This window comes from Lycorma delicatula, chromosome 5 (genome assembly GCF_047948215.1).
Source record: "Lycorma delicatula isolate Av1 chromosome 5, ASM4794821v1, whole genome shotgun sequence".
NCBI lineage: Eukaryota > Metazoa > Arthropoda > Insecta > Hemiptera > Fulgoridae > Lycorma > Lycorma delicatula.
Window position 1 is genome coordinate 142,935,677 of NC_134459.1, and position 16,529 is coordinate 142,952,205.

The 16,529-nt window shown below is 30.5% G+C and overlaps 1 protein-coding gene across 1 annotated transcript; it reads right to left on the reverse strand.

Moving 5' to 3' along the window:
• Positions 1-11,339: 11,339 nt before the first annotated feature.
• Positions 11,340-13,666, reverse strand: LOC142325447 (tubulin--tyrosine ligase-like protein 12). Its single transcript, XM_075367222.1, has one exon. The coding sequence runs from the start codon at positions 13,373-13,375 to the stop codon at positions 11,480-11,482; it is 1,896 nt and encodes a 631-aa protein (XP_075223337.1). The 5' UTR covers positions 13,376-13,666; the 3' UTR covers positions 11,340-11,479.
• Between the last annotated feature and the right edge of the window lie 2,863 nt (positions 13,667-16,529).

Genomic DNA, 16,529 nt, shown 5'->3' on the forward strand with positions numbered 1-16,529 from the left:
CTGTACAAACATTTTGTTATCTTTTATTGTATTAGAACTAAAACTGACTAATTAAATTATTAAATATGTAAGAAAATGTGTTATTTTGTTAATAACTATCTGTTAAATATGACTATCAGAGCAATGTGTAAGTTCTACTGTACAAACCCACCCAAGGCCTAGGTCCTAGGCCTTTCGTTTAGAAAGTGTCCTGAGCTCAAATCTTTGCATTTTTCACATACCACAAAATTTCTTAAAAATTAATTTTAATTTGGTGTTGGGACACATAGCAGCTTAATGAATAAATAAAAAATGAAAAGGTACAAAAATAGAACAAAATCTGGTGAGTAAACTAAGAATGAAGCAACTTCTACACAGCCAAATCCTTTAAAAGTGAAATAATTTTTCAAAATTGGCTCAGTAGTACAAAAAAAAATACATTGAAAATTAAATGTTAATAATGTTTTAACGTACATCCAAACCCCTGTAGGGAAAGACACCCACCTTGTGATGATTCTAGTCGCCTCACCAATCCCCCATCATTGTTAGCCCTGATTGGCTTTAAGAGGTCGTTTTTTGACCATCTAACTGATTACACATCACGGTAATAAGCCTGGCCTCAGTTGGGGTGCCACTGATGTAATTGCCTCTGTAGACACTTACATCGGTGAATTTTGACTCAGCCTTCGCTGTAGACTTCTTTTGGACATCTTGACTGTCCTACTTCGTTGCCTTCTGAACTAGCTAACTGAGTTCGCAGAAGCACAGAACCCATGCCTAGTTCTAAATTTAACAAGCTATAAGTGACTGTAAATGCCTCATAAGATACGAGCCTATTTCAGTGATTATAAAACACACCACAAGAAAATGTTCGCAACAAAATTTAGACCTAGTTTCCTTAGTGATCTCAACTTTGATAATTTAAGCCCATAATAAATTTGCAAACTATGGACTTTGGTTTGGCCTACTAGGGAGAAGAGAGCAGACCTCTTACTCCTACTCAGCTTCATCACAGTGTTCCATGTGACATTTGTTTGTTTACTACATCTATTTCGTGTGTTTACTTTATCACATAAAACTACCATCGTCAAAATGGTGCTATACCTCATAGCTGCATGGACAAACATGCATGCTTTGGCAGTGCACTCACCATCCCGCCAACAGTGATACTTCACTCATTTATTAACCACTCTTGTCAAAACGGCAGTACACCTCTCGGCTGCAAAGATAATCATACCCTTGGTAGTGAAGTCATCATCCTGCCGACAGCAGGATACTTATTATCATAACATATTTCAAATAACCATGGCTCAATGGCAACACTCCTATCTCCGGCCATTCAACTGTCCAGGCGATCCCTAGCCACCTGGGGTACTACTCTACTCACACCCTTCAGCTGATCTGCTCAGTGAAGGAAACTGAGGAAGTCAGCCGCTGTACTCCATTCACTGTGAATCTTCCAACTGACCCACAGATCAAGAAAGGAGTTTAATCTCTTAAGCTCCCTAACAACTCTGGTATGTTCAGCCTCATACCAGGGACAAACATAAAGGTCATGGTCCACAGTGTCATCAACCCTACAGTCTAGGAAGAAGTCCTCCTCTCTCTTCTTCTTTTTCCTGTTTTAGCCTCCGATAACTACCATTCAGATAATACTTCAGAGGATGAATGAGGATGATATGTAAGACTTTAATATCTACCTCAAATCGACTTTAACCTCAAGTTTCTGAACCGCAGGAGACTCCGTGATGACCCGGACAGAAATAGAATTCAACTAAGCCAAAGAAGTATTTTATTTTCACAAAAAAAGGCATTTCCTATAATGTAAGACCACTTTGGTGAAGATGATAAAACTTAATTCTGGGATCACTGTTGGAGTAGAAATATAAGCTGTTTAGAGATATAAGCTGTCTTTTCCTTCCCTGTTTTAGTAAAACTGTGTTATCAAAAGCCAGTTGAAATTTTGCTAATTAAATGGGTGTTGTGAACATTCTCTGTAATTCTGGGATTTTATCTGATAAAAACAATTTTTTTTTTTAATGTCCTTTAAAATAATGTAAATCCTAAATTTTCCATTTAAAAGTTTTGAGTTTCTTCCCCAAAAAAGTTTAGAGAATTGGGTTCCCATATGAGAATATAAACTGTTTCTCAAGGTAGGAACATTTGCTAAATATAATTTTTTTATGTATACTGTTAAAAAATTATTTAAGGGTACCCATAATTCCTTAACCCTACATATTATGTAAATTAGGAATTTATTGAACAAAGAATAAGTGTCCTAAAAATATAGCATTATGGCCAATAATGAACAATATTTTTGGAAACAACATATGAGCTTAAAAGTTACATTCTTAAATTATTAATAGTTTAACAGGATATCGGTTAAAAGAATAGCATCAATATTTTTTATTTCAGAAATAAGATAATTAATTTCTAAAATTCAGACATTGCAGTATGGTTTACACTTGCTTTGTACACTCTGACAAAGTAGTCAAATAAAGATTTACTGAAATTTAATTTGTGGTATATACATAATTGAAAGTCACTATATTGACTTTCAATTGGGATCTAGCTATGAACATTGAGAGTTGTGTATCTCAATGATTTTGGAGCAATTGTTTTCCCTAAGGCAGTCAGCCTATACCCTTTCACAGGTTATTTTCAACTGGCTCTATTATGAGGAAACTAATTTGTCGCAAAGTTTTAAATGTCATACAAAATCATTTATTATTATTATTTAATATTTAGATGCTGTTTTATCCTGAATTTAGGTGTTATTAATCTCCCAAAGGATTGTATCTGTCTATGGCTCTTGAAGCACTCTGTCGGTGTAGTTTTTATATTTATTTATAGTTTTATATATATACAAAATATTTCTAAAATGGTTGTTGGCTATACTTTTTCGGATTCTACTTTTAAAGCTAAACAAAAAATATCCTTAGGATAAATGGCAACTTCTCCTTTGTTCTCCCACTGTCCGCCATTTTTTTATTTTTATATAAAAATTTATATCTCAAGTTTGGATAGAGGAATCACAATAATATTTGGTAAGCGTCTTTGTAATAAAGTTTCAAAATTAACAAAAATCAGGACTGAATCACCTTCGCAAATTACAAAATGGTGCCCATGTTATTTTTCAATCCATCGTATCTACATAAATATAAGTTTTATCAAAATGTATGAATGTATGCTAAAATATTAACCCTTTTATTTTGAACAAAATGACATAAAATCGATTAACAAATAGCCTAGTTATGGCAGATAATTAATGTAAATTTGTGTCTGTTTTCATGTCCACTTTACGTTCAATTCGATTAAATATTAATTGTCTTTATTTATCCTTAATACTAGTATTGTAAATTAGTGTCAAATTAAGTAATAATTTTCTCACAATAATAGAATAACTAAAAAATATAAAATAATAATTAAAAAAATAAAACTACCTGTGATACTTTTTTTTAAAGTCAGTTAACAATTGTTAAAAGTTATAAGAGATGTTCAAAGTGTCCAACATTAGAAGTTATACAAGTCTAAAGTTGTTTTCTGAAAGATTGTCTTAACCGTTCAAAAATTCTGGGAGTATTCCTAATTTTTTGAAATTCATTTTGAAGAAGATCCTCAATGTTGAGTATTGGAGTTGAATAAACAATATGTTTCAAATGGCCCTACAGGTAGAAGTCAAAACCGTTTTAAGTCAGGTAATCAGGCAGGCCAGGGCACTGGCCTTCCGCGACGTATCCATTTTTCATGGTAAGTTTCATGCACGAAATCTGATACAAACTGACTGAAATGTGCTGGAGCTCCGCTGTGGTGAAACCACATATTCCCTCTTAACTGTTGAGGTAGGTCTTCCAAAAAATGTGGAAGATTTTCTGTCAAATGAGCAAGATAATTTTTTCTCCATTTAAATGATTTGGCAGAATAACAGGACCTGAAAGAAGTCATTAAAAATACCTGCCCATATGTTCAGTGAAAATCTTAGTTGATGGCTTCTTCGGAACATACCATGAGGATTCTTGTCACTCAAATATTCTGGTTGTGATAGTTTTGAACACCATTCCTGTTGCAAGAAGCTTCATTTTTACATTGTTAATATGATAAGCAGTAATAGTCGTTGTGTAAAATTATTCAAAAGTGAAAAATTAATATCATTTGTTTTTTTATGTAATATTAAATTTTATTACGAGAAAAATATTAATTTGATACTAATTTACGATACTAGAATTAACAATAAATATGTAATCAAGCTGATTGTAACATGGAGGACATGAAAACGGACACAAAATTACAACACCAATTTTCTGTCATAACTCGGCTATTTGTAAAGCGAATTTCAAAAATAAAATGTCATTTTGTTCAAAATAAAAGATTTAACATTTCAACAAATAACAAACAGTTTGATAAACTTATATTTATGGAGACATAGCGGCTTGAAAAATGAACACAGTCACCATTTTGTAATTTGCGAAGGTATTTAAGACCTGAATTTTTGCTAATCTTAAAACTTTATTACAAAGATGCTTACCAAATATTAATGTGATTGCTTTATCCAGACTTCATATATAATTTTTTATATAAAACGAACAAAATGGCAGATAGTGGAAAAATGAAGAAGAATTGCCGTTTTTCCTAAGGATATTTTTTGTTTAGTTTTATAAGTGAACCCGAAAAAGTAAAGCCAGCCAACCATTTTAGAAACACTCTGTATATACAAACATAGGAAAAGGAAGCAGTAAAAAAAAAATTCAAAGCGAAAGCTGAGAATGAAATAATAATATAATAATAAAAAGATACTGAATGGCAGAGAAATACTGAGAGAAATTTAATTTTTTTTAATCAAATAAGAGTAATATAAATATATACTAGGCCCAGCCAATGTAACCCACCGGATTGGTCTAGTGGTTAACGCGTCTTCCCAAATCAGCTGATTTGGAAGTCGAGAGTTACAGCGTTCAAGTCCTAGTAAAGCCAGTTATTTTTACACGGATTTGAATGCTAGATCATGGATACCGGTGTTCTTTGGTAGTTGGGTTTCAATTAACCGCACATCTCAGGAATGGTCAAACTGAGAATGTACAAGACTACACTGCATTTACACTCATACATATCATCCTCTGAAGAATTATCTTAACGGTAGTTACCGCAGGCTAAACAGGAAAAGAAAGAAAAAGAAAGGCCCAGCCAATGTATCCCACCGGGTTGGTCTAGTGGTTAACGCATCTTTCCAAATCAGCTGATTTGGAAGTCGAGAGTTACAGTGTTCAAGTCCTAGTAAAGCCAGTTATTTTTACACGGATTTGAATACTAGATCGTGGATACCGGTGTTCTTTGGTGGTTGGGTTTCAATTAACCGCACATCTCAGGAATGGTCGAACTGAGAATGTACAAGACTACACTGCATTTACACTCATACATATCATCCTCATTCATCCTCTGAAGAATTATCTTAACGGTAGTTACCGGAGGCTAAACAAGAAAAAAGAAAGAAAGAAAGGCCCAGCCAATGTATGAGCTTATGGAGCAGACTGCGTATTACTACTCTGCTTGAAAACATCAACTCTGTGTATTAAATCGAAGAATTACTTATCACACTGTACGCAGTAATAACTATTTACATTTACTAATTATAAACAATGCATAATTAATTCTTTTATAACATTTATTTGTAATAAATTAATTTTTAATAATAAACAAAAACTTAATTGAATTTTCTTCATGCATCTAATTCAAACTTCTAGTAAGTTGTCATGTTTCATTTTCACTACTGTCATTTTCACTATTAGAGTCAATATGTATAATATAAAATTCTGTCATTTCATCTTATCAGTGGTTCCAGTTTTTCATACTCTTTTTCAATATTTTTTTTTACTTTTTCACAATAGGGTTCATAATAGGAAAGAAGATGATTAAGATAAATCCTTCATTCAAGGAATTAATTTTCTCTGTAGTTAATTTTTCAACATTTGTGAAAGAAAATGTTGTTATGACACACCACATGTCTTTTTATGGCTGACCATACCATCTCGATCGGATTCAATTCAGGATGTTATGGTGGGAGTCTAAGAACATGATGCCCATGTTTTTTTCAAAAGTTCATCCAAGTGATATTATTGTACTTCATATAACTGGTATCAGCATTTTTGAACTACACAGAATAGCTGTTTTCCCCAGCCACATTTCTTAACTCATATCTTTTCTTATGGAGTTAGAATTTGGCGCTTTATCAATACCTGAATTGCAATAAGGGGCGTTACCAACAACTACTACTGCCATTGGTGGAAGATTTGGAATCAATTTTTCATGCACCCATTTCAAGAAATTGTGTGTATTCATACAATTGTCTGTATGGTAGTCGCCACTTTTCAAACTGGCTTTCCAAGTTAGTAATGCATTTGAAATAAAACTGATTTCTCCTCAAGCATGAATTACTATTAAACGATCACCTTTATTAATCGGCTCATGAAGTACCTCAACAATACCATCAGACCATGACTTTGTCAAACAATGCGAACTTAAAACATACGTTTTATCCAAATAAACAACTGTAGCATTGTTTGTCTGTATTTAGTCACTGTCTGCAAGTATTCAATTCTCTTCCACCTGATATCGGATTTCTCATTTAAAAGTTTTCTTTTATTTTCAGTTTTACGCCATTTCAAACCTAACTCCTTTAAAATAACAGCTAAATTTGATTCACTGCCTTTAAAATCAGTAGATGACTGAAGTTTTTGCCTTATTTTTTTACATTAAGTAATTCATTCTTCTTTGATTGAAACTCATTAACTGTTCTTTTAACTACACCTAAATCAAAACTGTCCAGTCTACTGACAGGTTTTGAATATCGTTTATACTTTTTCAGCACGCTGAAAGAACATGTTGGGATGTTGATTGAAGAATCATGTTTTTTTCTTCTGAGTTTTTGAACTTGTGTTCTTGATATCCCACCAGTAGCAGCAGCAGTTCTTTATTTGCATTTTTGAATGCCAATTATATGTTTGTCATCAGTTAGTTACCTACTATTAGAACTTCTTTTTTCATAAAATCATAAACATTATTGATAATTTCACATGCTTGATAATTTGATAACTTCATGTCCTAAGTTTTTTTTTCTTAACTACAGACTTAAATTCTGCCATAACAAACTGAACTAATAACACACGAACAAAAATAAAACAAAAAATAATATATTACAAAATATTTGCAAAAAACAATGAGTAATTATAAAATATGATTGAACAAAAACACTATCCGAATACTTTCACTGAACACGATATAAACTAGATTAAAGTTTATTTCTTTATACACACATTATGTACTATGAATGACGAATCTAAATACAATCGTAAAGAAAGACATCATTTACAAAGACAAGACAAAATTTTATAGACCTGTAGATAATACTAATCAGACATTGGTTAAGGAACTGTTATTGTTTACAAGATTGAGACATTAAGCATATTTATACATATAATCAACTCAAGTGGAAAGATTTGAACACAACAACATAAATGTATTGTTAATAAATCGAAAAATGAAATAAAAAAATAATTACGCACAAAAATAATGTTTAGGAAAACAACAATATAATGAGATGTCAGCACTGACATCGCAAGCTCATAGATTCGCTGGGGCAATTATATTGAGATATGACTGGAAAGGAGGCTGTTACAGCAACAGAAAGATAAATGAATGATATGTATCATAGATGGAAGAATTTTCTTAGACAGTAAAAATTAAAAAGAAAGGATGATTTAGGAAAAATACTACAAGCAGGGCAGTACAAAAAAAGGACAAGACTTCATCTTGAAAGAAATATATAGTATATTCTTAGTAGATGAACTATATGGGTAGTTAAGGCATCCAGTTAATTTATAAATTAAGGTAAAAAAATGTATAATACATAACTTTTACAAAGAGATCTACTGTTAGAATACATATAACAAACGTATTTATAGGATATAACAAAATATATCAGAACAGAAATAACTAGAGATGTGCGTTAAACAGTAAAATAGCTGATGTAAAAAGTACATAAATAATCATTAACATTGCATATTGAGCTAAATGTCAGTTTTCCCTTATATGCAGATTTAAATTCTGTAATAGATGGGAAACTTCAGCTTTGAAATAGTTCTGCTTATGTGTATCGTGAGTAATATTTAAGAACACAAAATAATTTTTTTTTGCTTGTTTGTAGAAAAATAATACTGATAATGCTGCAGTATATGAACTCACACAAGATCTCCTAATTCTCTATTACCCACTTTTTCAACTTTGCAAACATTGAATAAAAAATTTGAACATGCTTGAGGCACTGATGATGCCTTACGATCAGGTAGATTAAGTACTAATTGAATTTTTGAACCCAAACAACTTGTGGTGACATAAGCAGAGATCTTATTAATAATTAATTAATATTGATAAATATTTAATATATTAATATTTATTGATTGAAAGAGAAAAAATTAAAGTTAAAAGATATAAGTTTCTAAAATTATAAGTTTTATTGAAGCAAGAATACTAAATTCACTTTGTGAAAGATTTTAACAAGAATGGAATTTTTTGAGGAATTATTTGTTGTGAAAGAGATCCTCAGTGATATGGTCTGATGAAGCTTGCTTCAAACTGGATAGCTTAGTAAACTGTAAAAACTATGTTTCTTGGTCTAATGATACTATTCATCTAGTCACGAAGGAACTTAACATATCCGGAGTTCATGCTTGGCAACGGATCATAAAAAAAGGGAGTGCTCAGACCTTATTTCTTTGACAGAAGAATAACAGGTGTCACACTCTTACATCTTGGGATGTTATATTGTTTTTATGGTGTATTAAAGAACTCTTGTGTTTGACATCTGTCATTCCTATGTTTATCAGCAAGATTGAGCATCTCACTATGGTCAAATTAAAGGCTACCTCAGTCAAACTTTGCCTGAATGTATAGTGTATACTGGGAAACAATTGAATTACCACCACATGTGGTGTTCACATGATTTTTCATTCTGGGAGAATCAAAACTTTTTATTTTATATAAATAGGTAAACAAATGATTTCATAAGTTATGATGAAATGAAAATAAGTTAATATTTGAGCTATTTTGTCATAAAATAAAATGTTTGGAAACTAGTATTACAGTAGATTATTACTCAGTAGACAATTACTCTATAGATATATTTGGTGTATATTTAACATTATTATAAAATGTATAATTTCTAATTTTTTTTTTTTCACTAACTCCATAACGTTTTTACTATACTAAAAAAAAAACAATCATGTAGAAGTATGTGATAAATTAATACACACATACATATATTTTTTTATGTTATTTATCTCAAAAGCTCAAAGATTTTTAGTGGGAGTAAGTTGTGAAAATTTTGTAGAGGTAGAAAAATACAAATCCTGACAGATTTAAATGCAGGATCATCTAGATGGAAGGCTGAAACTACTCCATACATAGGATATGGAGTAGCTTTTCAAACCATTTTCTTTGAAAAAAATGAAGAAACACATAAAGAAATACTTGCCACCCAATTAAATGGACAAATTGTTACAAGAAAGATTTTAATTTTTAGTACTAGCTTATTTAGTTTTAATACTTCTTGCATCATAGCCCAATGAAGATCTTCCAATCATAAAAGATTCAGTATTTCATTAGCAATATTCTAGAATCCTTTTTTTAAAAAAAAATTGGGGAAACCCAATTTAGTTTGTCATCATCAGAATATATTTCATCATCATGAATAAGGAGTTTACTTTTAAAATATTTTATATTATGTGAGTGTGTTCGTGATATTTATGTATTATACATGAATTATTGTTAATTATGTATTAATATTATGTATTAATTCATCCATAAACTACACCACAACTTACAGTTCATTACAGAATATGAACATAAAACCATTCAACTACTCTGACATCACATTTAAAATAAATTTCAAAAGTGAGTAGCACACATTTAAAATAAATAGTAAATTTACCACACTGACACTTATCCATAACATATTTATGGTGCCAACCTCTTCCATGAAACCATATTGGTCTCGATTTAGAAAATTGTTCACATCACTGTTTTCCCAGAGCAGTTCCACAACCAGCCTTTCAAGTAACTTACCCGAGAACTGGCAAGTAGCTGAAGGATCGATAACTGCCAAAGCTCACTAGGATCCTTTCTAGGTTTTAAGAGCACCCTCACCAAAGGTCACTTTGAACAAGTCAGAAAGCAACCCCAGCCAAGACACCCTGAGAATAGCGTGCCAATTGGCTCTCTTATGACAGGCAGCAGATGGTGAAAAAGATCTGGATGAAGTTGGTCAATATGATAGCACATACAAATCAAGATCTCAACATACTTGAATAACTCAAAATTTATAAACACTAAATTAAAAAAAATCAAAACAAGTTAACACAGTTCAAATAAACTATTTGACCACATGCAAAATAAGTTTCTTAACCACTTCATAATTGTAGAAGTAAGAAACTAGGTTATAGTCTTGAAAAGAGTTTCTGTAAGCATATTCGAGAGGATATTTAAAAAGTGAATCATGATTTTTGTTATTTTATAAAACACAGGATATTAAACATATGTTTTTTCCTCATAATTATATAACTTTGATAGAAGGTACAAAGCAGAGAAAATATCAAGAATAGAAAAGAAAACAATGAAAGTAAATATGATGTAAGGGTCCTGCTTCAAAGCAGATAAGTATATGATGATAATGATATAACTAAATAAAATAAGTACCATTTATTTACAGAAAATTTAAGTTAATACATATGAATATAATTTACAAATCTGTGATCTTTTAGCATTATTATACTAAAAAATATTTTTAAAAATGGTAAGAGTTGCATAATTTTCCTAGTTTTGTTGGAAAAGTTAACCAGTATTTATTCTGTAGAGATTTTATGATTTTCTGTAAATGACGAGTGTAATATTTCATTTTTTAAAGATACAGTATATTTCTAAAGCAAGTAAATTTTTAGACAAGAGAACCTTGGTGACCTTGAAAAAAATTACTTTTGTTGTTCCCTACTACTGAATGAAATTGACTATATATATATATATAACCAAAGTGATATACTAATGTAATGAAGTCAACTAATTAAATGGTGTCAATGTCCTTAATCAGAAAGTAATGTGCTATATTTCATCCAAATTAGTGGCCACTAAGACCAAAAATTACTATCGAGTCAGATAATTAACATTTGATTAAAGCTAAAAATTTTACTTTTTACAAACATACAGTTTGTAAAGAAAAGTACTTTTGTACTTTTATAAAATTTTAGACTTTTATTGTGCATAAAAGTACTTTTATATTCATAAAATTTCAATGAGATAATTTAAAAAAAAAAAGACAATTAATAGATAACTCATATATTTTTAAAATGCGCATTATATTATTACATAAGTGGTGGATTCAAATTCTGTTTTATATTTTATGATTTTATACATTAATTCATATTATAAATGCTAACATAAAGGCCCAATAGAAAAAAAATTATAATTTATGAAATACATTTTTAGTTTCATTCAGAAAAAGTAAAGAAAATATATCATTGTAAAATTCATTATAATATAAACATGCTCTCTCACAATCTGGAATCCAGTTTATTTCTAATAATTTTGGTTCTATTTCAATATTATTTGAAGAATAGGAAAGCATTAAATCAGCAGCATAGAGCGCACGAGACTGTGGGCTTTCTCCAATTCCGCAAGGTGGCTCTCTTTCAACTGCAGCTTCAAACATTTCCCTGAACATTTTAAATATTTTTTCTTCAATTGATTTCCATTCAACAGATGGATATTGCTTTTCAAATTGTTTTATAAAATCATTACACAACAATCTATGTAACGGTGTACTTTCTCCATAATTCATAACCGTAAAATGTTTTTCATAGATATCAAAATCATTTAATTCAAATGATTTATTTGCAAAACGAAGAAAGAAATTTTTATATGTGTAAGCTTCTAATGGTTTTACAGATTTTAACAGAAGTACATAACGAATATCAAATTTTACTAAGCCAGAACCTTCAACATCTTCTCTGTAGAATAGAATAGGATTATGTATATATTTTTGAGCAATTTTTGGGCCACTATTTGGTAGTCTAATAATAAAATTTACATTATTAGTAATATATGTATCTAATCCTCTTGCAAGGTTCCAGGGCTTACATATCCAATGATTATCTAACTGTTTATCTTTTCTCCATTGAAAATAACTAATAAATTGTGGTAATTCAGTATTTAAGTTAAAGGTTTCAGGTAACCAAGATGGTAAAATTTCTAATGTCTCATTATCATATTTTTCTTCATCTTTACATGAACGCCTGCAAATGATAGCTAATAAATCTTTTACAGTAATCACAAATTCATATGGAAACTGATTTATATATTTCTCAGGATGAGTTATGCTTAACTCATTGAAGTCAGTGAAATGACTTGTATACCAAAGAATATCGGCTTCTTTCTCATCATTTACTATCTGAAATCTTTTATCAGTTAGGTAATTATTAATAAATTCATAGTCAGAGTAAACTTTTAAAATACTTTTATCCTGAAAGGCAAATTTCTTTGACAAAATTGTTAAGCCTGGAAGTGTTTCATTTAAATGACCACTTGTGAAGTATGCCTCTAATGGTTCAGGAGGAATAAAAGATATGTGCCTAAAATCTGCCGGGAACCATGGTAATAATAATGATTTTCTCATCAATGGATCAGAAAAACCTTCAACATAATCTCTTGTAACTTCCTCATCTTTAAAAACATCTTTAACTGGAAACATTATAGAATATGTAATGCCTTCTGATGCAAATGCAAATGGTACGACACGAAAATTAGGATCATCACAATGCTGAATAGCAGATCCAAATTCATCCATTATGTACCACACAGGTAACCTATCTTCAACATTTTTTCCTGAAGAAATACTATAAGTCTGATTATATTTCCACATTTCATTATAGACTTCATCGACCTCATTTCCTGATTGATCTATTCCCATTAAATTACACATTCTATCTAATAATCCCGGAACTTTTAATAAATGCTGTTTTGCTTCCTTTGGGGTATAAGTCCATGCATGATCAATAAGATAGATATTGTTTTCATCGTTTTTCAATACACCATTTTCACAGCTTACAAATACTTTTAATGTTGGTGAATAATTTTTATATGTATCTTCATCTTGATTTTCATAATTAGATATATTTTTAACTTCGTCTTCTTCTTCTTCTGATTCCATTTTCATCAAGGCAAACGCTTCATTTGCGTCGAATATATGTTCGTTTAACTTTTTATATAGAATTTTCCAAAAACGTTCTGGCACAGCCGACAAAACAAGTTGGGGTTTATGTAATTGTAGAAATGCCGTATACCTAATATCTTCATCCATTTCTTAATATTTTGTAACTAAAACGTCAAAATATTGAATTATATCAGTCAAAACACACCACTTAACGAACCTAACCAATAAAATAACAAAAGCTCCAACTTATTCCCATAAAAAGAAAAAATAATACTTTAAGGTTGGGAAAGTACTTACAGTTTTATAGAAAATAACTGATAGAAGACAAAAAGAATTTAACTCACAAATACCTAAAAGATCAAAACGTAAAGTGTTAGCGTCACATGGTAGTTGTAAAAGATATACGGGTATTATATGAACTACGAAAATGATGTCTGTAAACTATATGTTCTGTAAATTAAATGCACATTCAGTATTACTTTCATGACTAATACTTACTCGTGGTAATAATGGATGTAAGCAATATGACGGGACAGAATTAAAGTACAAAAAACCGCTACTTATAAATTAATTGTGATTTGTACTATTTTAATATTATTATAAGGGAAATAGTTGCTACTTTTTACTTATTATAGCAAGTTATTGTTTTTTAGATTGTAAGCATAATTGTAAGCACTCGCTTCTGATAAGAGAACACAAACTATGAAAACAAAATAGGTAAGCTTTGCAGAAAGAACTCTGCGACCAGGATTTAGAAATATTTTTTTTTTTGCCTTACCTCATTTTACTGCTTTGATTCCGCTCTCCAAGGTTCCCAATCTAGGACTAACTGTAACTATTAGGAAACATTATATGTTGAAAGATATATTATGTCACCTGGAATTGGATTTTCAAGGATGAGACTGAGTTAGACATTTAACTTATAATTAATTATTCCCATTGATATCCATTTTGTTCAGTTTCTATTTTTTTTAAATATATATTAACATTTAAATTTATTTTTAAATCTGTCTATATGCAGCTAACCATTGATTTTTATTAACTTTTTATCAACAAAGATATAGATTATTTTAACATTATAGCAGTACACAATTAAAAGAGGCACAAATATTACACTGTTATTGCAGTGATTGTTGGACATGAAGGTATTGTACTCTCTGCTAGCTGATACTTTACTGTCACATCATGAGAACCCAAGCTGATAAGATATAGTAATTTTCAAATAATCCTATGTTAAAAAAAACACAAATTCTTTGAAGAAATGTCATGAAGGCTCATCTAAAAATCATTCCAGCTACATTATGATGCTTTCAGAAAATTTTCTTGAACCATTTAAAAAAAAAAATAGATGGAAAGCTTGATGAAACTGGGAAAAACTGCTATTCCAGGCAATGTATGTGTAGTGGTGAAGGCATAGAAGAATTTGACTGAACATTTTTACCTCGAGGAAGATCATGGCTAAATAAGGTTCTTATTAACATAAAAAATTTCAAAAATAAATAATTCAGATTTAGATATGATATTGTTATGAATCCCTTGTCAATTGAGAGGGTGGTGAAAGTTCAAGAGCATCTACGAAATTCTTGTACAATCTCAATTCTTTAGTTATACTTCCTCACTGCCTTAGTCTCAAGGTAAAATCACCTTTATGCTGCTTTGAACTTCAACTAACCAAAACTAAGTAAAAACCAGATCTGGATGGTATTTTTACAATGGGAAAATACATACATTAAAATATAATGGAAGCAAAGATCTTCGCTGGCTATGAGCCAGATGACAATTATAATCTATTCCATTCCATCTTTTCAGTTTCAGTGCCTTCAATACCTGTATAGGTCTGTTTAGCAATGACTAGTAATAATGCATAAACATGACTCTTAAGAAGGCTTGTACAGACATGAGTAATGATGATTTCCCTCATTGCCAATGCTATGTAGTCTGTTCCACAGCATGATGACTAATAGTTTGATCATTTTGCAGCTGGAAAAATAAACAATAAAAGTAGTTTCATAATGCTCCTCCAGAAAATTTCAAGAAGTAAGGTTTAACTTTGTTGCTGGTATGAGAATTACTTCATCTTTATGAAAGTGGCATAACATATTTTTATGATTATTACTTTAGAACATTAAATACTGAAAATGGGCTACTATGTTTTAAATAATTATTCTGTGTCTCAAATAAGCTACTTGTATTTTAACAAAGCAAGGGGTCAATGTTACACATCAGCTTCTGTTAAACATACTGATTTTATAAATTCCTAGTGCTTTCTAATATAATTTCATTAATATCTGTAATTGGATTTTCAACACTTATCATTGATAAAGCAGTATTTAAAAAGCTGCATAAAAAACTACAGATATTTTTACATGACTGCCTAAAAAGGGTGTAATGAATCTAGGATGTATGTATGTTTGTTCCACTGTAGCAGCTCATTGGCTGAACTGACTTAGATGTGTGACTTTACATTGGAATCCTTACGTTACCAGGAGTGTCATAAGCTACATAAATATGTATGTATGTATGTATATATATATATATATATATATATATATATATATATAATAAATATGTTTAAATATATTTAAAAAATTTGGACTACAAAAAAATTTTACTACATTTAAAATTGTCATCTGCATGCTCTTTAATTATGCTATATTTAAGAGCAGTGTTTGTCAGCAATATATTTTTGGCAGTTATGTTTTTTTTAATTTTTAATATTTATCTCTTGTAACTACATAAAAATGTGACTGTAAAATTGGAAAAGTGAGTAAATTTATTACACAATTTGTTCTCTCATGCTTGAGAACAAAATGCTTGAGGAACATATTAACCCTTATCTGTTTCTTCATCTGTTGAACCAGTTGAAGCATGCACACACGTCAGATTTTTAAAAATAGTTTGACCTACGACTAACATGGTTAACACATTTAAAGGAGCTGAAGGTAAAATGTTTAAAAATACTAGACGTGCTGAAAGTTCTATCTAATATTCACTGGGGTGCTGATCAAGTATGCAAGTTTCGCTTGTACTAAGCTCTGATTCGTTCCTGCTTAGACATGGATACATAGCTTATTCGTCTTCATGGGCTACCGCTCTAAAGATCTTGATGATGTCCATCATTCATCAAGCCCTGTGGTAAATTTACTGGTGGACAGCAATGAGCCATCCCTTTGGAATAGATGAAATCAAATAATCTACTCTTACGTAGCTTGTTTTAAAACGCAACCAAATCATCCAACCTTTGATTCGGTGTCCTCTAACTTGCATATTAATCGATATCAGGATCTTAGGTAGTAATGAC

Coding starts and splice junctions, on each gene's coding strand:
- LOC142325447 (XM_075367222.1), bottom strand. CDS start 13,375: ATGGATGAAGATATTAGGTATACGGCATTTCTACAATTACATAAACCC.